The sequence below is a fragment of the Ursus americanus genome, chromosome 21, assembly GCF_024610735.1.
Source record: "Ursus americanus isolate L20-20 chromosome 21, mUrsAme1.1.p, whole genome shotgun sequence".
Lineage (NCBI taxonomy): Eukaryota > Metazoa > Chordata > Mammalia > Carnivora > Ursidae > Ursus > Ursus americanus.
The window spans coordinates 37,714,703-37,735,594 of NC_142147.1; the positions used below are offsets into that span (position 1 = coordinate 37,714,703).

The 20,892-nt window shown below is 51.4% G+C and overlaps 1 protein-coding gene across 1 annotated transcript in view; it reads right to left on the bottom strand.

Annotated features, from left to right (window-relative positions):
• Positions 1 to 15,147: 15,147 nt before the first annotated feature.
• Positions 15,148 to 20,892, bottom strand: part of TSHZ3 (teashirt zinc finger homeobox 3) — a 69,147-nt gene continuing 63,402 nt past the window's right edge. The window contains exon 2 of the mRNA XM_045796132.2: positions 15,148 to 19,973. Coding sequence (XP_045652088.1) covers positions 16,768 to 19,973 — 3,206 coding nt within the window. The 3' untranslated portion in view covers positions 15,148 to 16,767. The remainder of the gene's footprint in view (positions 19,974 to 20,892) is intronic.

Genomic DNA, 20,892 nt, shown 5'->3' on the forward strand with positions numbered 1-20,892 from the left:
ACCGGCCACCCTACAGCTGCCTGCTCAGAGTCCTGAGTCAGAAAGAGATCCCTTCAGTTCAGCAAACACTACATGTCTGTCTCTGCTCCCCTTCGCTTTCTTCTGAGGCCAGCATCACCCTCCCAGGCATGAGAATATATATTTATTAGCTTATTGGATTAAGGTCGGTCTCCCCCAGTGACATGCTAAGCCCCCCAAGCACAGAGACTCAGCCTAACCCAGGAGTCATGTCACGTGCCTAGAACCGTGCCTGGCACAGGGAAGATGCTCGGCGGTATTTGTGAAATAAAGGCAGGAAAGACCAATGCATGAGACTCAGAGAGCCTAGCCTTCCATGCGTTTAGTCTCCTGGGCAGAAAAGCAGGCCCCTAGCCACACATTAAAACAAGCGGCCCCTCTGGTGTCCCCGGGGGGTCTTGCGCTGGGCTTCCCGTGGCTGGTGCTCATCGCCCTGCTGGGGATTCCTCTGGGCACCATCACGGCCATTTCCAGCCGGGTGGGTGTCCTCTGCAAGTCCCTGCAGAACTGGGCTCCCTGCCCCGTCCCACCTCCGACATCTACCCCGGGACCGACGGCCTCCCTTACACACGGCCTTCCGTGTAAAGTCATGGCAGTATTCAAAAGGTTAAAGCAGAGTGAACTGTTAATTTTAATGCTTTCTCTAAGCTTCAGTTTTAATAAGCGAAAATGATGTTCTTATTTGCAGTAAAGTGGTGTTATAAAATTCTGTCTGTCAAGCTCATTTTAAAACCATGGAAATAAATGATCTGACAAAATCAGGCTATTAGACAAGTGAGGAAGAGTGATTTCCATAAAAGTAGAGGAGCTGTTCCTTAATTTCACACTTGGTAGTCTTTTGGGTCGACTAAATTTTTAAATAAGTGATAAAATTATATTAGCGCAATTGCATTTTTATAGATTTTTTTGGTCATTGTACTCTTTTTCATTCCCTTTATTTTAACTCAAACTGTTCTGCTGAAAGGTTAGTCTCGACTTATGTTAGCTCATAACAGTCTGCCCGCACGCCGTCCTGGCAGGGTCTGGCGGGGGCGAGCCGCACACGGCTGGAAGTGGCCACTCCCTGCCGGACACGTGGGGCTGTGGCCCCTGGGCCCGTAGGAGGGCGAGATGGATGCCCAGGGTACCTGCCAGGGTCGGGAGCATGCCTGCCCCTGGCATCTAAGCTCACTCGGTTTTTGCTCAGAATAAGGAAGAAAACCAGGAGATCGTGTTCTCCAGAAACCCTTGTCCTTGCCACTCAGGCTGCTGGGTGGGGACAGGACCGGTCAGGGTTTGCACAAGAAGCTGGAAACATAGGCAAGGGGCAGGGAAGGGAGCTCATCTGTGATTCTTCACGTGTCCCCCACCAAGCCCACCAGACCCCCTCAAATCATCAGATAGCCAGGGCTGGGCTCAGTGTTCTGTGTCAGGCCTTGGGAGAGCCCTCGGGGGAGGCCCAGAACCCAGGTCTCCTGTGGGGCTGAAACAGCCCTAGTAAGCCAGACTGGGCTCGGTTGGGGGAGGAGAGGGGATGACTCTTCTGATCGGATTTTTAATAATTAGAACAGCATGGGAGGTAGGAGTCTTTGGCATATCGTCTGCCCTGGCCTGTGCTCATTTCCCAGTTTCAGGGCTGAGAGCACAGAATTTTGCCCCCTGCAGACGAGGCTCACCAGCCTCTGCATTCTCTCAGGAGCAGAGCTCGGGGGCTGGGGTCCCCTGCTCTTTGTCCCTGGCGCTTGTGCCCAATTCTGAGACCCAGCTAGCCAGCAACTCATGCTCACCACTGCCCCCAACAAGCCTGGGTTCCTCGCTTGTCCTCCCCAGGCTGAGCCCCTGTCTGGGTCACGGTCACACTCACCAGCCTCGTCCACGTCCGGCTCATCTCTTGTAATGGCTTCTCTCGGGCATCAACTACGTACCAGCAGTCAGATGACACTGCATAAAGGTCCGGCAATGGGCTGCCCGTCCCCCCCTGTGGATAGGTCTGCGTTCAGAACCTGGGGCCGGACCGGAAGCTCGGAGCTCAGCCTCAGTACCCAGCTGGCCTTTGGGTGCGTCCTCCCAGCACGTGCTGCTCTCAGGGCACCCCAGTGCGGCAGTGTGTAAAAATGTGCCTTCACTTCCAGGTAGCCCTTCTTCCAGGAGGAAAATGAGCCTCTCTCTCATTAGAAGAGAGAGAACACACACTTGCTGAGCCTCTCCTGTGGGCCAGGCACCGTGCTGGGAGAGGGTGCAGACCCCCTGTCTATTTTGCTGTGAGGGGTGTGGCGCTCACCTGGGAAATAAGGCTCTTAGAACAAAGGAGCATCCTGCGATGGCCTTTTGTCGCTGAAGCCCAGGTGTCTGACAAAAGGAGTGGCTGGCTGTGAGAGCCCCCACTGAGGACACAGGGAGCTGGGGAATCAACTCACCCCATGCATTTTTTCATTAATGAAGCAAATGTTTAGTGGGTGCTTTCCGGGTGCCGAGCATTGTGCCAGCGCCAGTAATGGAAGGCTCCTTTCCCATGCAGGGAGGTGGAGAGGATGCCTGTTTTTCACCCAGAGGACTTTCCAGGCTGGATGCTTGGCCCAGGGGAAACAGAAGCAGCCTGGGAAGTTAGAACCTCTCCGTGCCTCAGTCTCCCCATCTCTGCAATGAGGCTCAAAGGTGTGCAGGGACACCCCCAGTCCTGGCACTGCATGGTGGTGGGGGGAGGGAAGGGGGGGACTGTGCAGGCTGTCAGGAAGTGACCTGAAGTGCATGCCCTCCGCCAGCCACGGAACATCTGTCTGACATCCAAGAGAGCATCTTCTGAGCATAGAAGTCAAGCTTGCCTTCTCCACGGAGCCTCCGAGAGGCAACGTCGTCGGAGCGCAGGGGAATGGTAAGTCAGAAGTGTTTCCTGGGAAAGAGGAGGAAGTGCCGGCGAGGCACAGCCTACAGGGTGGCCGTGGAGGGGCAGGGCTGTCTCTCCCTAGGAAGGAAGAAAGAAGAAGTCCAAATTAGTCATGTTGTATTACTTCTTTTTATGGCAATGCTCTGAAAGTCTGCAAATGTCAGCATGTTAATTTACTGTCACTCAGTGATATTATTTCATCCTTTCAAAAATGTGTTTCTTGCATTTTCAGTAGCATACTCCAAGTGTTCTCCATCTCAAAGTTTCTATAGATAGTGCGACTACTTTCACTCTGACCGGTGCCAAAATGTAGAAATTCATCGCTGGCTGTAGCCACATATATGTTACGAGTGGAGTCGGGGACTTGGGTTTCCTGCTTGCAGAGCCCGGGGGAGAGGTCTGATTTTTCTCTCTGTTCTCCTTCTACCACCCCTCGTCCTCCTAAAATGCTCTGGGGTTTCTCTCTCAAGGAACGCGCCGAGATAAATCGAATAGAGGGAAATTTTAAGGAATCAGTCATGGCTGGGTTTGTATATTGAAGCCTGAGCCCTCCCCGTCTCCAGACGCAGCCCACCCCCACCCGGCTGGTTCTTCTATGGTGGCAAACTTATTTCAAAAATTCTGATGAAACACTTGGTAAATTTTGTTATTCTGTGATGATAATAAATCATTATAGCCTTAAACACTTCTCTAGCTTGGAGCCTCAGCCACAAATTATCTTGTCATTCTGACCAAAACATTCTCCAAAAAAGCTTGACAAGTGCTAAAACCCAGAACATGAAACCATGTGTTGTTGTGAAAGCAAGATTCAGAAATGTCAATTAATTAGATTAAGAGGCTACTTTTAGCTTTACTCGTGTTGCCAAATAACCCTTAAAATACGCATAGCAGTGGAAATCTACCTCCGCGGTGCAGTACTTCTGTGCCGAAGGAAGACAATGGATCGGACTAATGGACGAAATTATTGTATCTGTCAGCCTGCTCGAGAGAATGATCTAGAAGCAAATGTCTTGCTTCTTTTTCCACAATGTGGCTTCCCGAGCTGGGTAAATCCTGCCATTTATGAATTCAAGTAGTTCCCTGCACCCCGCCCCTCTGAAATCATCTACAGATCTAGAAGGAAAAGTCAAGCCTTTTTTGTACTCCTTTACTAAGAAGATGGATTTTTAATGTCTTTCTGTGCTTTTTTTTTAAAATTTGCATTTGCATTTTGAAGTTCACTTTGTAAAAAAAAAATATCGTGGAGAAATTATTTAAATGTTTTTTTATCCCTGTTTCTTGAAAATCTTATCTTTAAATAATCTATATCCTCCATTTTATTTATGCCATAAACTGTTCCTATATTTTAATGGTCTGTTTGCTTTAAAAGGGGTTGTTGGTTTTAATAGCTCAGTTACTATCTTTGTAAACTAAACTCCTTCTGACGAAATTCGAGCAGATCATCTCTGCCTGTGTGTGGAAGGCACATTCCAACCCCTGAAAAGGAAATTTAAGCCAAATAAATGTTCTGCCCGAATTAAAATACATAAAATGAATAGTTAAGTTGGACAAGAGCTGATGGACGGAGCAGTTGGGACATGTGGGTGTTGGGAGAGCTGGCTGCCAGGCACGGCCTCAGGAGAGAAAACCCAAATGAAATTAATTTCCCGACCCCCTTTGTCCATTCCTCGGGGCCACTTGATTGCAGTGTTGGCGTGATGCCTTTCTTGGGCGGGCAGAATGGGGCAGGGCGGGTGGCATTGGGAAGGGTGATGTGAGGTCATTCCCTCCAAGGACCTTTGGGGTCGCAGCCCTCGCGCCCAGCCATGGCTCGGCGCCCTCTCTGCCCCCATCAGCCATCCTGGGGGAACGGGAGCTGAAAATTCACCTCCACGTTCTCACGGCAGTTGTGCCCACCTTGATTCTATTCTAATCCATGTGGATTCTGACACTAACTTTATGACAGGGCATTTTTGTGGAGGAAGGACACATCTGCTCACACAAAGAAATGGCGGGGGTGGGTGGGGAGGGCAGGATGGAAGATGTCTGAGGCTGAGAGAGGAGTCCCTCCCCTCTCTGGCACGCACAACCTCGCCACCCACTGCCCACCGCTACCCCCAGCAGCGAGCACGGGGAGCCAGAAAGGCATAAAGGCCAGCTGCTCTCTGAGCACTCCATCCCTGGCTGGGGCGGCCCACCCTGCTGGTCAAGGCAAGGTGTGCCCGGACCGGGGGGTGGGACTTCCTGTGGGCGGGACTTCCTGTGCGGAGCCATTTCCGGCAAGATGTCATTTTCTGCGGTTTCTGCAGCCGCTCGCAGGGTTCCCTCGTCTCAGGGTTCCTGCGGGTCCCCCCACTCATTGTACTTCCCTCCCCTCTCAGCCAATCTCACTGTTTCTAGCCAGCAATGAGGCAATTAATGAGCTGTACAGAAGCCCTAAGTTATCTCTGGAACTAGATGGGTAATAAACACATAAATAAGTAAATAATTAAATAACTAAATAAAATAAAACGGATGAGTGAGGCATCCAAGGCTCCAGGCTCCCTGGAATAAGTAGCACAGGGTAGTGGAAACAGCCGAGGGGGAGGGGGAGGCCTGAACTCTAGAGGCAGCTCTGAGGCTGGCATGGAGAGTTATCTTGGCCCAGTCACTCCCCCGTCATCGGGAGCCCTCCTGCTGGGCCGATCCACCCCGCTGGTTAATGCAGGGGCCAGACGGACACATGGGCGTTTGACGCCTCCTGGCACAGGTGCTGGCCATACCTCCTTCTCCCCTGCTCTGTACCTGCCAAGGGCTTCCTACTGTAAGACCCTGGGTCGCTAAGCCCGTGGGAGCACAGTTGTCCATGCCCCGGGGAGCGGGGCTCAGCCAGGGACAGTCGGGAGTGAAGAACCCGCATCTGCCTGACCCTCTGATGGGGCCACTGGGGTCTTTCCTGGCAGAAACCTACAGAGCTTTCCAGCCAGCTGGAGTCCCGTTGGCCCCGTGGCAGCCTGCTCTTTAATGTACCTGGAGCCGCCTTCCTCTCCTTTCCTGTCCCACCAGCCCCTGCCCCCAGCTTCCACCTGTGCTTTCTGGGAATCACCTGTCAAAGGAACAGCCTCCACTCTAACGCTCAACTCAGCCTCCACTTCCCGAGGAGCCTCACCTATATAAGACAAGCAGGCGGGGATGGGGTCCAACCTGAGAGCTGATGCTCTCCCTGAAACGGGGAGGAATGTGGCCTTTAGAGATCGGTCTGAAATCTCCCAATTTTCAAAATTTGGCAACAAATTCAAGTTTGTTTGGTTCTGTGTTTAAATGTGGCTCACACCAAGCAGTCTGCAGGTCATATGCAGTCCATAGGCTACATTTGACAACCCGTGCCAGCTAAAACATTCCGTGTTCAGTTCAGGTGCCAGAGATTCCAGCTTTCTAGAATTTACTTTCTAGTAAATTCTGGTCCACAGCCATACCAGGATCTAGGAGGTACAACAGAAAGAACCAATAGCCCTTGGGGAGGGAAGCCCACTCTCTCTGCAGGGTGCCGGGCCTCCAGCTCTACCCTGAGAAGAGAGTAGCCCGGAGCTTCCAAAGGCTAGCGGTGTCCAGGGACACTTCCGGCCCAAGGAAGAGGAGACGCTGCCCACCCCGTCCGTGCCTGCCATCAGGAGAAGCTGTCCCTGGGAGCCAGTGGAAATCCCGTAGCTTGGTTTCTCACCAAGCTTATCCCTATTGCCCCCTAGAAAATTGAGATCCTTAATTTAGAGAAGTCACCTCCTGAGAAATCTGAGAAGTTCCCTGGAGCTCATCACCCCCTTGGCAAAGCTGAGGCCAGACATTGCTCAAGATACAAAGAGAAACATCTACCAACCCGTAGACAGAGCCATCTGCATCCCAAACTTGAACCCCAAGTGTACATCATGAACCTGACCTTGCAACAGAGGAAGTACTGCTGCTTCGGGCCTGGAACCAAGTGGAAGTGAACCTGTGACCCCCCCACCCACCCCTGCTGAGCAGAATCACAGCTGTTGTCCAGGAAGGACCCAATCCTGACCACCCAGGGTGCTGGCTCCCACCTTCCCCTCAAGGTCGCTGAGCAGGACTTATGAGCAGGTCACACCTTGAGGGGAAAACTGCCCAAGCATGAAGCTGAGACAGGGAGGGAGGGAGCGAGGGAAGGAGGGAGACGGAGAGGGAGAGAGAGTGACAGATATGGAGAGACAGAGAGAAACAGAGAGAGAGAGAGAGACAGAAACGGGGAGGGGGGAGGGACAGAGATAAAGACAGAGAGGGAGAGAGAAAGAGAGAGACAGAGAGACAGGGAAGGACAGATTCCTGGGACATCACTTAAGCACCTACGTCCAGCATTTGCTGACACCACTATGCCCGGACTTCATGTACCTGGGCCAAACTTCCTTTTCGCTTGAGATCCTGAACCAATTCTTGCTAACAGCATCTCGACGAGCATTCCTGACCCCCAAGCCTGGAAAGGAAGGGGCACCCCGTGATTTACGAGTTCCGGAAGGCAGCAGGAGGGAGCCGCGCGTGCTAACTGGGAACCACCACCAAGGCCCGTGCGTGGACTTCAGGGAGTCCACAGCCCCTGTCGTTAAGCCGATGACCGTATGTGCCCACAAGCACTTCGCAAATACCCTTACATGGTCAAGAAACTGTGGAAGAAGTCCTAGAAAGACCCCCATATGAGAAACACTGGAATGGGCACAGGAGTGCTTAATTTCAGGTGACCAGTGGGCGTTTCTCAGGAGGTGACAGGCTAACGCCATTGGCCTCGCCATCTCTAAGCACAGCCAAAAGGCAGCCAAGCCACCAGCTTTCCAGTGGTTTCTCACAAAGAGGGGCCGTGGCCTCTGGTGCCCTCCTTTCCTTGCCCTCTCCAATCTTATCCAATCCTCAAGGTTCAGCCCAGGCCTGCCTCGCCAAAAACAGGCTCCCTGCCAGGGCGCCTCAACATTCAGGGACCAAGCCTTGTAATCCCACTTTGATTGCTGCCCATCCTCATTCTTACTCGGACGTTTGACATTTATTTGTCACCACTGTTTTGTCTCCTTCCTCCAGCTTGGCTCCAAACTCATGCAAGTCTAGCACCGGTCGGAGGCTTGTTTCCCTCATTCCTGGTGCTGGCCCAGGGTGGCTGGGCTGCCCTCTGGTCTGATTGTCCAGCCCCTGGGGAGGGGAAGGCTCAGCCCCCCTGGGAATTGTGCAGGGTCCAAGGAGGCCTTACTGGTGCCCCCACTTCATGTCTCAGGCACACAGAAGCTCCTCAGACCTTTCCTCAAGACAAAGTCACGGGTCCACATGTTTAGGAAAACCAACCCCGACCACCAAATGGGCCATGGTGTAAAGTCCCCTACACAGACTGGGTAGTTAGGACTCCCTGCAAGTCTGGACACCCTTCACCATGCTCCCAGAAACTTCAATGAGCCCTTGCCCCAGGCACCATGTCCTTCTCCTGCCCCACTCTGTCCTAGCCTTGTCTCTCCATGGTAGAGGAGGGGGGCTAGCTTTCCAGTGGACGCCTCACATCTCTGCCTTGAGTCTGATTTAGCAGAATGGGTCCATCTCTTTGACAGCCTTGAGAAGATTCCCCTCCCCTCCCCAACCCCTGGATCAGACTCTGGCAGGGGTGGGGCTGGAGGGGGTCTAGAGAGCAGAGAAAGCAGCCCAGACCCCCGAGCACGTTCTCTTCTGGGATCATTTTTTCCAGGTTATGTGCTGCCTTATTGATCACGTGAATATTGACAACCTCGGAGAAGGCTATAGTAGGAAGCTGGAGAAAGCCGTTGAAGGCAGGTTCTGTCTGTTCCATATGCTCGTCCCCCGCCTTCCCCACTCCTCAGGCCTGGACCCACCCCCTGGCTTGGTACCTGCCCCCCCTGCCCCAGGAGAATCTGGGGTATTGGGCAGCCCATGATGAAGCTGCAGTCCCCTGAGTCTGGAGACCCAGTCCCTGACTGAGGCACACCGGCCCAAGGTCAAACTCCTTCCAGAACTACGGGCCCCTTTGGAGGTAAGGGATTGAGTCTCCGGAGAGGAAGCAGGTGACTCGGTTTATGCTCGGCCTGCATTTCTAGTGTTTCTGCAAACAGGAGCCTGGCTCACCTTCCTGATAGCGACAGAGGGCCCAGGGAAGGCGGCACCTCCACCTAGTTCCCACGGGAACCCCAGCCTGCCTCCCTCCCCGGATGGCAGGGGTGAAAACAACGTGGGAGAAGGCCTTTACTTCTTGGAGGGTGTCCAAACAGGAGGACACCCACTTATCTCAGCTGGGGGCCTCGAGCCACATCCTTGGCTCAGAAGGTGGACCATCCCAGCAACTGCGTCCACGTGTCACTTCACCACGGAGAGGGGAGAGCCACTAGGGCCTCGGCTGGACCTCGGCTGGACCGGCACAGCGCCCCGGGCCTGGGGCTCAGGACTGCCCCAGGGTTTGGGGGGTGGAGGTGAGGGGCCCGGGGCTGCGGACGGACTGGGCTGAGCAAAGACCGCGTCACGTGTGTCCCTAGCCCAGCCACGCCGCCGCCGCCTAGCAGGTCCACGGGCCAGTGGGAAAGCCTCCCTTCTCCCCCCCTGCCCACCCCCCAGCCACATCGACTTCTTTCTGAGGGCTGTCACTGCAGCCCTTCAAACCCATTTGACTGGGTTGGAGCACATCACACTGTCACCAACTCAGTTTTCATTAGGCGGCTGCTTCCCTGTTAGCCTAGCCAAGCAGAAGAACTCAAACACATGCACAAATTAAATCGACATCCAAACTCCACCAATATACAAAGCAATTTAAATGATATTCATTAGAGCGATGACAAGCCCTGATGAGGCTTTCAGGAGCTGGGTCCTTCAGCTTTTGCCGACTAGGTTTCATGGTCACTGAGGCGGAACTCCCGCCACTGTACCTCCATTTTTTTTTTTTAAGCTAAGAAAATGACTCCTTCCTGACACACCTACCTCATTCTCTCTCTTCTCTCTCTCTCTCTTCCTCCCCGCTCCGCTGCCACCCGAGTTTGGCTGGCCCTGGGTTCCGGACGCAGGGATCGCCCTGAACCGGGGAGCCACAGAAAGGAAAAAAGCAGCCCGTCTGACTTCTTTTTTCCATAAATGCTCCAATTAAAACAGATTTCAGTTTCTCGTAATTTCATTTCACTTGGCCTGGGAGATCTCTAACTCACAATTATGATGGTCGTAAATGTGTCCCTGGAATCCTGCAGTGGGGAAAAAAAAAAAAAAGGAATGGAAGTGAGATGTTGAAATGTAATAATTTTAAAAACGTAAACCGCCCCCCTCCAAATTTAAAAAGTCATTTCCAAAGTCCTATTTATATATTTTAATTTTTAAAGAGAGAGAACGATGGACCCCACCCCCCCCATCCCCGCTGCTGCTACCTGGGGCTGCAGCAGAATGGCTGGGGGCCCGGTGGGGTCACGGGACTCTCGATCCTCATGTGTGGGGGCTAGGAGCTGTGTCAACCTCCCAGCCACGTCTGGGTCTCCAAGCCCCAGAGAAGGATTCGAGCCCACTTGGGCAAAGAGAGCAGTGCAAGGACTGCGGGATTGTTCGCCAGCTAAGGGCAGAACAAGGTCACGGCCGCATCCATCAGTTCTCTGGGCTTTGGAGTTTGCAGCCCAGATAATATCCACAGCAGGGGGAATGATCAGCAACTTCACACACTGAAGCCTGCACTTCTGTTTATAATTTTATGCTCAAGGTTAATTATGTGTGTCCTTGGCTTTGATCAGAGATATTAGCACGTGAGAATGTTGCCTGTGCCCATATTGGCAAAGGAAGGATTCCTAGAAATACCCAGGACTGGAGGCATACTTTCATCTTTAAGCCCCGAGCTCTTACTTGGGAAAAACAGCACTGCCCAAACCAACTTTCTGCGAGGACGGGGAAGTTCCGTATCTGGGCGACCCCCAAAAGTGTAACCACTAGCCGTATGTGGCGACTGAGTGCTTGGAATGTGGCTGGTATGACTGAAAAACTCAGCTTTTCATTGTATTCAACTTAAATATGGGTAGTCACACGTGGCTGGTAGGCACTGCATTGCATAGCACCGGTTAGACAGTAAATAAGGGTGTATCCTAACTCCTGAGTAGCTAATTGTGGATGTTAATCTCTGGAAAGAGGTCACCTTGCTTATCATCATTATCATCAGGAATGATTTATTAAGAATATATTAGTACATATGACATTATACAAAGGTGGTGGAGAAGCAGTTCCTCTGATCTTCTATCATTGGGATTTAATTTTGAAAACACCTGCCTCTTTGGACCCTGAGCCCTGAAAGCTGAGCTCCAAGAAGCCTCTAACTTTGTCTTAGATCCCTCCCGATGGCCAAAGCTGTGCCCTGACTGAGTCACCATCTGTTTGTCCGGGACTGTCCAGACATCATGGACCGTCAGGCCACTGACCAAGAATTTGGCACATCCATTGTCTCGGCTGGGCAGGGAGCAAGGTCCCAAATCAAAGGTAGTTCAGGATACCCTTGGAATTGTCAAAGCCCGCCCTGGATAGAGTTTGCTTGCCTTTTAAATCATCCTGGGGTGGCCTCCTGGCAAATCCTCAGAAAGAGAAAAATGGTGCCTCTAAGTCCAGCAGCTTCTCCCTCCGGCTTGGAGAAACCCAGTGGAGTTCGAGGAAAACCAAGCACGTCCCTGGAAACAAGACCTTGTGTTGGATCGCTGCTCCGCACTGACACGGGAGGGGTCCAGCCCTCGGCTGCCACAACACCCACCACACCGCGCACGCGAAGATGGGGTTTGTCAGAAAGGAGCTTTTCTTCCCAGAAGCTTTATGCTGAGACACAGAGCAGAAGCCTTCCCCAAAGGAGCGAGATTGTTCCCGAAGCTAACTATAGCATATTTTGCAAAGGCCAGCGCACCCTGAAATTGTGTGGGCACACGGGCATGAGTACCTTTTCCGCGGCTCCCGAGGTCAGCTGCAGGCTGAAAGGCATCGACTGGCACGGGGTCCCACAGGAAATGCATTTTCAGGTTTCCTTTTGCCACAGATTACACGTGCTTACTAATAAATCCCTAGGGAGAAAAAAGGTTAGTGTTTCTATTACCAAAAGAATAACTATCTGGCAGAGTAAAAATGGTAATTTCTCCATTAGCTAAAAGGATAATAGCTATTATTTTAAAGTTAAAGTATTTATTATTAAAGAGTGGCGCTGGGGTTTGTGTTTTCATTTTTATGATTGCTTCCTATAATACGAAGTGTATTGTTTTTGTGCTCAATAGTCGACAGAATAAAATGCCATTGCAATTTTCCAATTGCAAAAGAACTTCACAGATGAATTTGAAAAAATAAAATCATTTACTTTTTTTTTTTTCCTATTCGATGACTTAGAAATCTCTGGAGACAACAGTTTTAACACCGGATTTGCGAAAGGCAGCCTTGCTTCCCATCCGCTCCTGTCCTTCCCTCCTGTCAGGGTTCTGCTCTCAAGAAGGCACGCGGCTCTCCCCAGCACTAGGAATAGCTCATGGAGTCCCTTTCCTTTGCAGCATTTATTCGGTCACTAGGCCTTGTGGCACGGTCCGTGGTCAGGGCTTGGGGGCAGCGAAGTAGACCTAGCTGGAGTGGTCTGAAATTGAGAAAAGGAATCCTTCCAGGTTGGCAGAGACCACAGCCCTGAATTCCCCTGGGGAGGCTCACACTTCCACCTGAGCAGAGCACCCTTGGGGGAGGCTCCTCTTTGGTGGCTATCAATATATATATATATATATATATATATATATATATATATATATATATATATATATATATATAAATTTTTTTTTTCCTTTTGCAGAATGAAAATAGAACGGAGATGCCAGGGAGATCTGGGTCCTCATCATAACCAACCCTCTCTAACTATGTACGGTTTTAGTTAATTATAGAAATCGTGCTGCCTAAAACTTAAAGATACATCACTGATATTTTTGCTAAATGTTGACTGCAGCGAATAGCTAAGATGTGGCATATTGATTTCTTGTTGTGAAGTGAGCTGTTCAAGCTCCATTTAAGATTTTCATCTTGCATGTAGCCCTGAGCACATCATAGCACCATAAATTAGTTAAATTGCACATTTATCACAAATGTTATTTTAAGATACTGTGTAAATGTGATGGCTAGAAGATATACAGTAGGACTGCAACAAGCCTGGGCTTGGGCGGGGTGAGGTCGGGGTCACCTACACACCTGTGATTAAAACCTCCCTCACTTGGCACCGTCCCTCCTCCTCCCAGGGCCCATTTAAAGACCTGACTGGGAGGCCCCATCCCTTCCCGTACTCGCATTCTCTACTAGCACCAACCGTAGGAAAGCCGGTTCACAACTACGGGAGATTCGGCACGTCCATTTAGATCTGCCAGTTTTATCTCCAGACCAGCGGGGTCATTCAGGGCTGGGAATGGAAGGCTCTTTCAGGCAGGGGCCCGCTCTCTGGCCAGGAGAGGGTTTGGTGACCTCTGGAACAAATGGCCCTACGTTTCCAAATGGGGTGAGCCCCTAGCCAGCTGTCCCCACCTCCTCCCAGGATGCGCGGTCTGGGGGACTGTCACTAGGCCAAATTAGGTTTGTGTTCTTGACTAGGGCCCTCAACTCCCGGTTGACTGCGTTTCCTCCCAAGATAACACTAATTTCTGGGCCCCGTTCTTGCGAGCATCCTTTCCTGGCTCCGAGCTCCAGGTGCCAAATGGGCAGTATCACCTGGTACCCACCTTGGCTCTAAACCCTCACTTCCACACCCAAAGTGAAAAGTCCTGAAGATAATCCTGGGGTGGGGTGAGGACGAGATGGGTGGAATGTAGGGTTCCTCTCCCAAACTGTAAAGTGGGGGGAGGAGGGGGACAGGCACCCTCACTTGCACAAATCCTATCTCCCTTCAAGCCACATGGGCCTGGTGGTGATGGAAGTGTTGTCAGTTTAATCTGTTAGACGCAGGACTTTGGATTCTAATAAACCGATGCTATATTTAACCTGTGAAAAATTCAAGAGTGGAAATCTGGGCTCCAGGATGTGAAGATGCGGGAGGCACGGGAGGGAGGGTGCTGTCCCCTGAGCGGGGTTCCAGGGGGAGCCGGTCCCCCCAGAGGAAGGCATCGTGCGCCACACTCCTCCCAGGTAAAGGCCCACGGGGCACACCCCTACTCAGAGAGGGGCCCAGGGCCACGGAGGAGATGAGGAAGGAGCCAGGCCCGCCGCCCAGAAGGGAAAGCCCGCTGCGCCCTGTCTGCAGGCGTAGAGCAATTGTGCGGCCAGATCACCAGGCGAGAGCAGAGCCAGCACAGCGCTCCCGATTTGCCAAAAACCCGTCTGAAACTCTAGTGAGGTTCTCTCTGAAAACCCGCAGAGACATGGATTGCCGAGAGAAAGTAGCGCAGACAGAAATTTTGGACTCATCTTGACAAAAGGGGTGGGGAGGAACGGGAAGAAACGTAGGCGTGTTGCCGAACATCTCTGAAAGGGTTTAATTTAAATTTTTAATAAAAGAGTATTTTTTTTAAGTTGAGGTGTTTTATGTATTACATGGATGTAATACATCTCTCATTTGTATAATTCTAGGTTAGGCGCTCCGATTCTGCATAACTGCAGGAGTAGTTTGAATGTAGTAATAAAGGTATTTTACAATTTTACATCATGTTCCCAGCGTTTTGTTGGCATGGCTAATAAAAGCTTGTGATTATCATATAAATGCTCTCCCCACTCCTCCCGTGTATGGGTTCAGTCCCCCCCCCCCCCCGCCCCACCGCCACCCTGCCCCTCGTTATCTGGGCACAGCAGAGAGAGAACTCTGGTCCCGGAGCCCACCTTCCCAGCGTGGCTCTGTTTTCTGCTACGTGAAAAGCCCGAATCCACAGGAAGGAACCGCCCTGCACCGAGTCCGAGACTTCCCCACACCTGCCTCCTGCAGGGCTCGGGGCCCTGACGCCTCACGCACGTCCAGAAGGGAGACCAGACCCCCGGCCCCCACGCAGGTCACCAGGGGTAACCCGAAGCCCCTCTCTCGAATAGTTTCCACCATCGCCTCCGCAGAGAGAAGCCAACCTCCCGCGAATGCCTTCCTTTCTTTAACGTTCTCTTCTCAGGGAAAATTCTGTCCACGCAGCCTCTGAGAAGAGGGCTCCCTGCTCTCCAAACGCCAAAGTTCACTAAAACTCCCCTGATTTACGGGCAGCTTCTGACTGCCAGCACCTGGCAGACACAGCAACCGACTCAGTCATAAACAGATCGCACACAATTTAATTTTAATGTGCTCGTTAGTCGTAGCACATTTCAGACAGAATTGTGAACGCAACACAAAATTATAGCAAAAAGACAATTTTAATGCTGCCGTAGAAAAAAGGGTTATATGAAGAGTCACATAATGGTGGTTCATTGTCAACAACAAAACAGGGCACAGAGTGCGTTACAATGTCTGTGCTGCGTACATGCCAATATTTTATACATAGGTTCTCGCATGGTGTCAGCTGTCAGTTACTTCTGCAAATTAACTGCCAAAAATGGAGAAGAACAGAATCACTTGGAGAGCCGGTAACCACGGGTTACCTTTCATAAGCCTAAAGATAAAGCTGCAGTGTGGGATCTAGGGAGAATAATTAGGAAGAACAAAACAGAAAGTTACCCATCGAAAGAAAAAGGCATCCTACAATATGGAAGAGCAACCGAGAGGGCTTATAAATAAGTGAAAGAGGTTGTATCACAGAATGCCTCGTGACTTTTAAGCAAAGTATTACAGTACGAACATTTTAAAGGCGTTATCAATGCTTAGGAGATACAGTACAACTTCTTTTTGTTGCTGTTGCTCTTTTTTTTTTTTTCTTCTCAAATAGACTTAACCCTTTGAGCACTGAGTTTATTTTGCGCGTCCTTTGCCTTCTAATAAATGCCTTTAAAAATCATGTGCAAATAGTTATGATGCCTGCCATGGATGTCGTTTCCTGGCCTCGTGTATTCAGACTGCTCAAAACAAATGATAATACGATGTTAATAAATATGTATAATTTAAACATGAACCTCTATCACAATAGATGTACTGTATAGCAAAACAATCATACTTTGCTTTCACATAATGTTTCTGTATACTTTATAAATGCTATCTGTGGTATCTTCTGTATAATTTACAATGTTTGCATGTAAAAAAAAAAAAAACCCAAAACCCATAGACCTTAAAAAAAAAAAAAAAAGAACAGAAAAAAGAAATATACACTATACATAGGCACGGCTTATGCCCGGAGCATAGCAGGTACATAAAACACTGTCGCTATAAATGCAGGAAAAAAGGTCATTTAAACCACGATCACATTTTTCATAAGAGAGTCTGAAATCTATACAATATATATACATCTATGTTTCAATGTGAAAATAATATTCTTTTAAATTTCAAGGCGTGTTATACCCCTGCAGACCTGCATAAATGGAGGTTCATATTATTAATTTTAACTAAGCTGGTAAGGAGTTTAAAAAACAGAGCTTCATACATTATTATTCTTTTCTTTTATTTTTTAACCAAAGTAATGCAAAAGTGCTTCAAAGGACTCAGAGGGCTAAAGATGAAAGGGTGAGAAATGCCGGCACACTCGAGCCGCGTGGAAAAAGTGTGCCCGATTTCGTTATAAATGCTTAATTAAACTGTCTGTTAATGCATGCAGCTTGAAGCATCGGGGGGACGCTCACAACTAAATCCCATATACACAAAGTTCCAAACACTTACCACTGCGTTTTAACCTTCATATTTTACCAGTAACAACAGCCGAGTATGCATCTCTATTAAACACTGTACAGTCATACAAAACAGTCCAGCCCAGAGTGGTTCTCCTCAGTTAAAAGAAGAACATGTGCCAAGAACAAGACAGAGGGGCCTTAAGGTGCCTGCAACAGTGTCCCTCAAAGCAAATGACAGTCATTCTACCCAAAAGCAAACGCTACTGCTTCTCTAACTCGGAAACGTACAGAAGGTGGTCTTCTGGGGACTTCCCGTGTGTTTTGCTAAGGTGAAGTTTAACCGCATGCTTGCTCGCAAAGGTCCGATTGCAGAGTTTGCACTGGTAGGAGGTCCCTAGGTCCTCCTCGGGGGAGGACGTCACCAACTTTTCTGAGGGCGACTTGGTTTGTGCTATTTGAGTATTAATCTGTTCGGTGGACAGTTTGGACAAGTCCCGTAGCCGGAAGCCCAGGTGTGACTCGAGGTGACTGACGTACGTGGAAGGAGTCCTGATTTGTGACGCACAGTCGTTACAAAAGAACACGGGGTGGCCGGTGTCCAAGTTTTTGAGGAACTTTGTTCCACCTGTCCTTCGCAGCTGGTATTTCACGTTGGCCAGCCAGTGGCTGATGGTGGTCATGGAGAGCCCGGTGAACCTCGAGATGTGCATGCGCTCCTGGGGGCTCAGGTCTGACATGATGTACTTGCCCTCGGACGTCTGCCGGAGGCTGGCAGCAAACTGGGCCTGGAGAATCAGCAGGTGCTGGGGGTTCCAGTTTGACTGGCGGCCCTTCCTCTTCTGCGCGGGCGTCGCCTCCTCGGCCTCCTCCAGCGTGGCCCCGTCAATGTCAGACTTCTCGGAGATGCTGGAAGGAGTGGAGGACTTTGACGTGTGGCTCTCTGTCAAGTTCTTCAGCATATCGGATATATCTGACAAGGCATTCTCGCGTAGCGGCGAGTTGGACATGAATGATACGACGGCAGATGTCTTTGCGGTTGTCACCGTGGATGAGGAGGTTGCCGGGGATGTGGACGTGGGTGACAAAAGCACTGAACCCAAAGAGCAGCCCTTGTCACTCTTCCCTTTCGTCAAGTCTATGGGCTGGTCGTTGTTGACGTGGTAGAAATAGCGGTCGAGGTGGTCCGCTTTCTTGGACTGCAGGGGCGGCGGGGTGGCCACGGCCGCCTTCTCGGCCAAGCTATTGCTCATCTTGAAAAGCATGCTCATGGGGTCCAGGGCAGGCAGGGAGGGCTTGGCGGCCTTGCCCAGGTGAATGTTCATGACCGACTGGAGGGCACTCAGAGGGTTCACGAAAGGCTGTTCGGGCGGGTGGTCGGTGATGATGGCCGTGCTGCCGCTCAGGCCGCTGCTCATGGGCTTGGCCAGCTCCTTGCCGTTCTCCACCGGCTCGGCCGGGGGGCTCCCCTCCTTGCACCCGTCCCGCTGGGGGCTGGGGCTGCCCTCCTGGCTCTTGAAGCCGCCGTCGCTGGCCGCCTCCATCTTGATGGGCTCACTGATGTCGCTGCTGCATGGGGACGGAGTGGCTCGCTTCGGCGGGGACAGCTTGCCCTCGGGCTCCTTCATCTTCTCCTCCACCTTGGCGACTTTCTCCGTGACTTTCTTCACCAGCTCCTCCATGGCGTGGAAGTTGGTCTTGGGCATGGGCGAGGTCTGGCTGCTGGGCGGGGAGACCAGGGTCTGGTTTTTCGTGGGAGACACGATCTCGCTGTTGCCAAACATGGGCTTCAGGGGCGTGCTCTTCCCCGAGGAGCCCAGGGACAGCTTCATCATGTTGGGGAGCTGGTAGGCGGCGTGGATGCTGGGGTAGCCCCCCCAGCTGGGGGTGCCGTTCTGGGCCTTGTTGATGGCGGACGTCACTGTGTTTTCCAGGGACTTGAGGATATCCAGTCCCCCCTTGGGGCTCTCCTCTAGGTCGTTCTCAGTCAAATAGTGGTACTTGGAAGAGATGTCGTACTTCTCCTCTTCCTCGCAGGGCTTCTCCTTTTCCTTGGGCTTCTCGTCGGGGGCCACCTTGTCCTTGTCGACCTCCTTCTTGACCTCCACGCTCAGCTTCGGGGAGATGCTCGCGGGGGTGTTGGCGGGCGACGTGAAGGTGGTGGCAGCCAGGGGCACGGACTGCACCTTCTCGTCCAGCAGGGTGGTGATGGTGGGCGTGACGGGCGTCTCCATGATGGGCTTGCCCTTCTTCATGGCCGAGTTGGTGACCTTGATGAAGTGGCCGGTGACCATCATGTGGGCGGTGAGCTCCTGCAGCGTGTCGTGGGAGCTGCCACACTCCATGCACTTCAGGATCTGGGACTTCCGGGCTTCAAAGTGCCAGGCGTAGCTGGCCCCGTTCTGGTGGCCGTAGCGGTTATTTGGCGTGATGTAGGGGTTGGAGTTCTTCTGAAGCACGTCGTTGGTGTCCGCCATCGCAGCCTTGGGGGTCCCGCCCGTGGAATCCGGGGAGCTGGGCAGCTCCAGCTCCAGCGAAGCTTTCTTCCGCGCAGCGGGGAGGATTTTGGCTGCAACGGGAGTGACGGGTTCCTTCAGAGGCACTTTCTGGTAGTGTTTCGTTTTGATCATGTGGACGCTCAAGTCCTGCAGGGACTCGAACGAGTGGCCGCAGTACATGCACTTCAACACCTTCTGGGCGTCCTCCTTCCCCTCCATCTCCAGCAGGGAGCGCTTGCGCGGCTTGGACCAGCGCTTGGGGTTGTTGTTGTCCGTCTCGTGGTTGTCGTCGCGGTAGTGGCCGGTCTCGTTCATGTGCACCGTCAGCTCCACCAGCGTGTCGTAGGCGGCGCTGCAGTCCTTGCAGCGGAACTTGCTGGCGCCCGTGAAGATGGAGCCGTAGAGCTTGCTGCTCTGCCGGTACAGCTGCACGGTGCTGAAGAGGCTGGGCTCGGGCAGCACGCGGCTCTGGGACACCTGCTGCAGGGTCTTGGCCATGGCGCTCTGGTGCCAGTCGAAGCTCCCGCTGCCGCAGCTGCTGCTGCTGCTGGTGCTGCTGCTGCTGCTCCCGTTGTTCTTCTCGGACGACGGCTGGTGCAGGTTGAGGTGCAGGTTGGACCAGTAGGAGTTGGACAGGAAGTTGTTGTACACGGCCTTCATCTGCTCCAGGCTGTCCGACACGGTCGTGTCCTCCAGGGGCACCGCCGCCTCCTTGGCCTCCTCCTCATTCTTGATGGAGCCGCTCTCGAAGTCGGCCATGCGGTCGCTGGTCTCGCTGATGTGCGACTCGCTGTCCATCTCGTGGCTGGAGAACTCAGCCGCCGGGGAGTTCTGGTAACTGGGGCAGGCCTTGCTGAGCTCCTTCTCGGGGCACAGGTACTTGGCCGAGGGCTCCCCATCTGCCGTGCTCTCCTCGGGGTCGATATCTTCTTCGACCAGGGCGGCAGCCTTGAGCTCGTCGGACACATAGGCTGCAGGGACGGCAGGTGGGAAGGCGGGGCGGGCAGGACAGGAAGCACGGAGACGGGGACAGGGAGGGGAAGAAAGGAAGAAAGAAAGAAAGGAAAAGCGTTAGTAAGTGCTGGGCTTACCTAGAATATTTTCTCGACTCTCAGGAACACACAGCAAAGTAGACGGGCACGTGTATTTGTAAAATTAAATAGTTAAAATGTGGTGTTTCTTTGGAGCAAAAAAAAAAAATCTGCTCTTCAAACATAATTTGCCACCTTATTCTTCTCAAGGGGCAACAGCTTGAAATTAAAACTAAATTTGAAATTAATGAAGCACATTCTGGAGGTGGCATTCATTTCTAAAGTAATAAATTACTTGTATCAACCTCAGAGACAGCAGTTCCTGTCTGTCAATTAATATGTCTTCTGCTTCTCCTACCCCTAATGCATTTCTTAACAGACAGATTCACAATTTAAATTAAGCAAGCATTTTTTACTCATTACATTTTTGAGGCTCAATCTTTAATAAATATAAAGTACGAAAACATCAATAAAATTTTTACAAAGTAAAAAGAAAGTACATCAATTGCCATAAATTAAAAACAAGGTTTAGTGGATTTTTTTTTTTTCTTTCTCTCTTTCTTCTGGAAAAGCAGGTCTCATGAAAAGCTTGCAGTAAGTTTTCCTACCAGGGGACAGGCACTGGTTTGTTCCAGATGGGAGAGGAGACCCTGACCCAGCCCTGGCCCCGTCCTCTGCGTGTATACTCAGCCGCTCTCTCAGCCACCTGCACACACACCATCCATGCAGAATTATGTCAGAACAAGTTCAGGAAAATTGGTATGCGGTGCTCATTCCTGCTGTATAAATATATACAAGACCTTCCAGTGGACCTTACAAATGTCAAAGTGTTTGCTCTTTAGACTACTTTGTCAATATT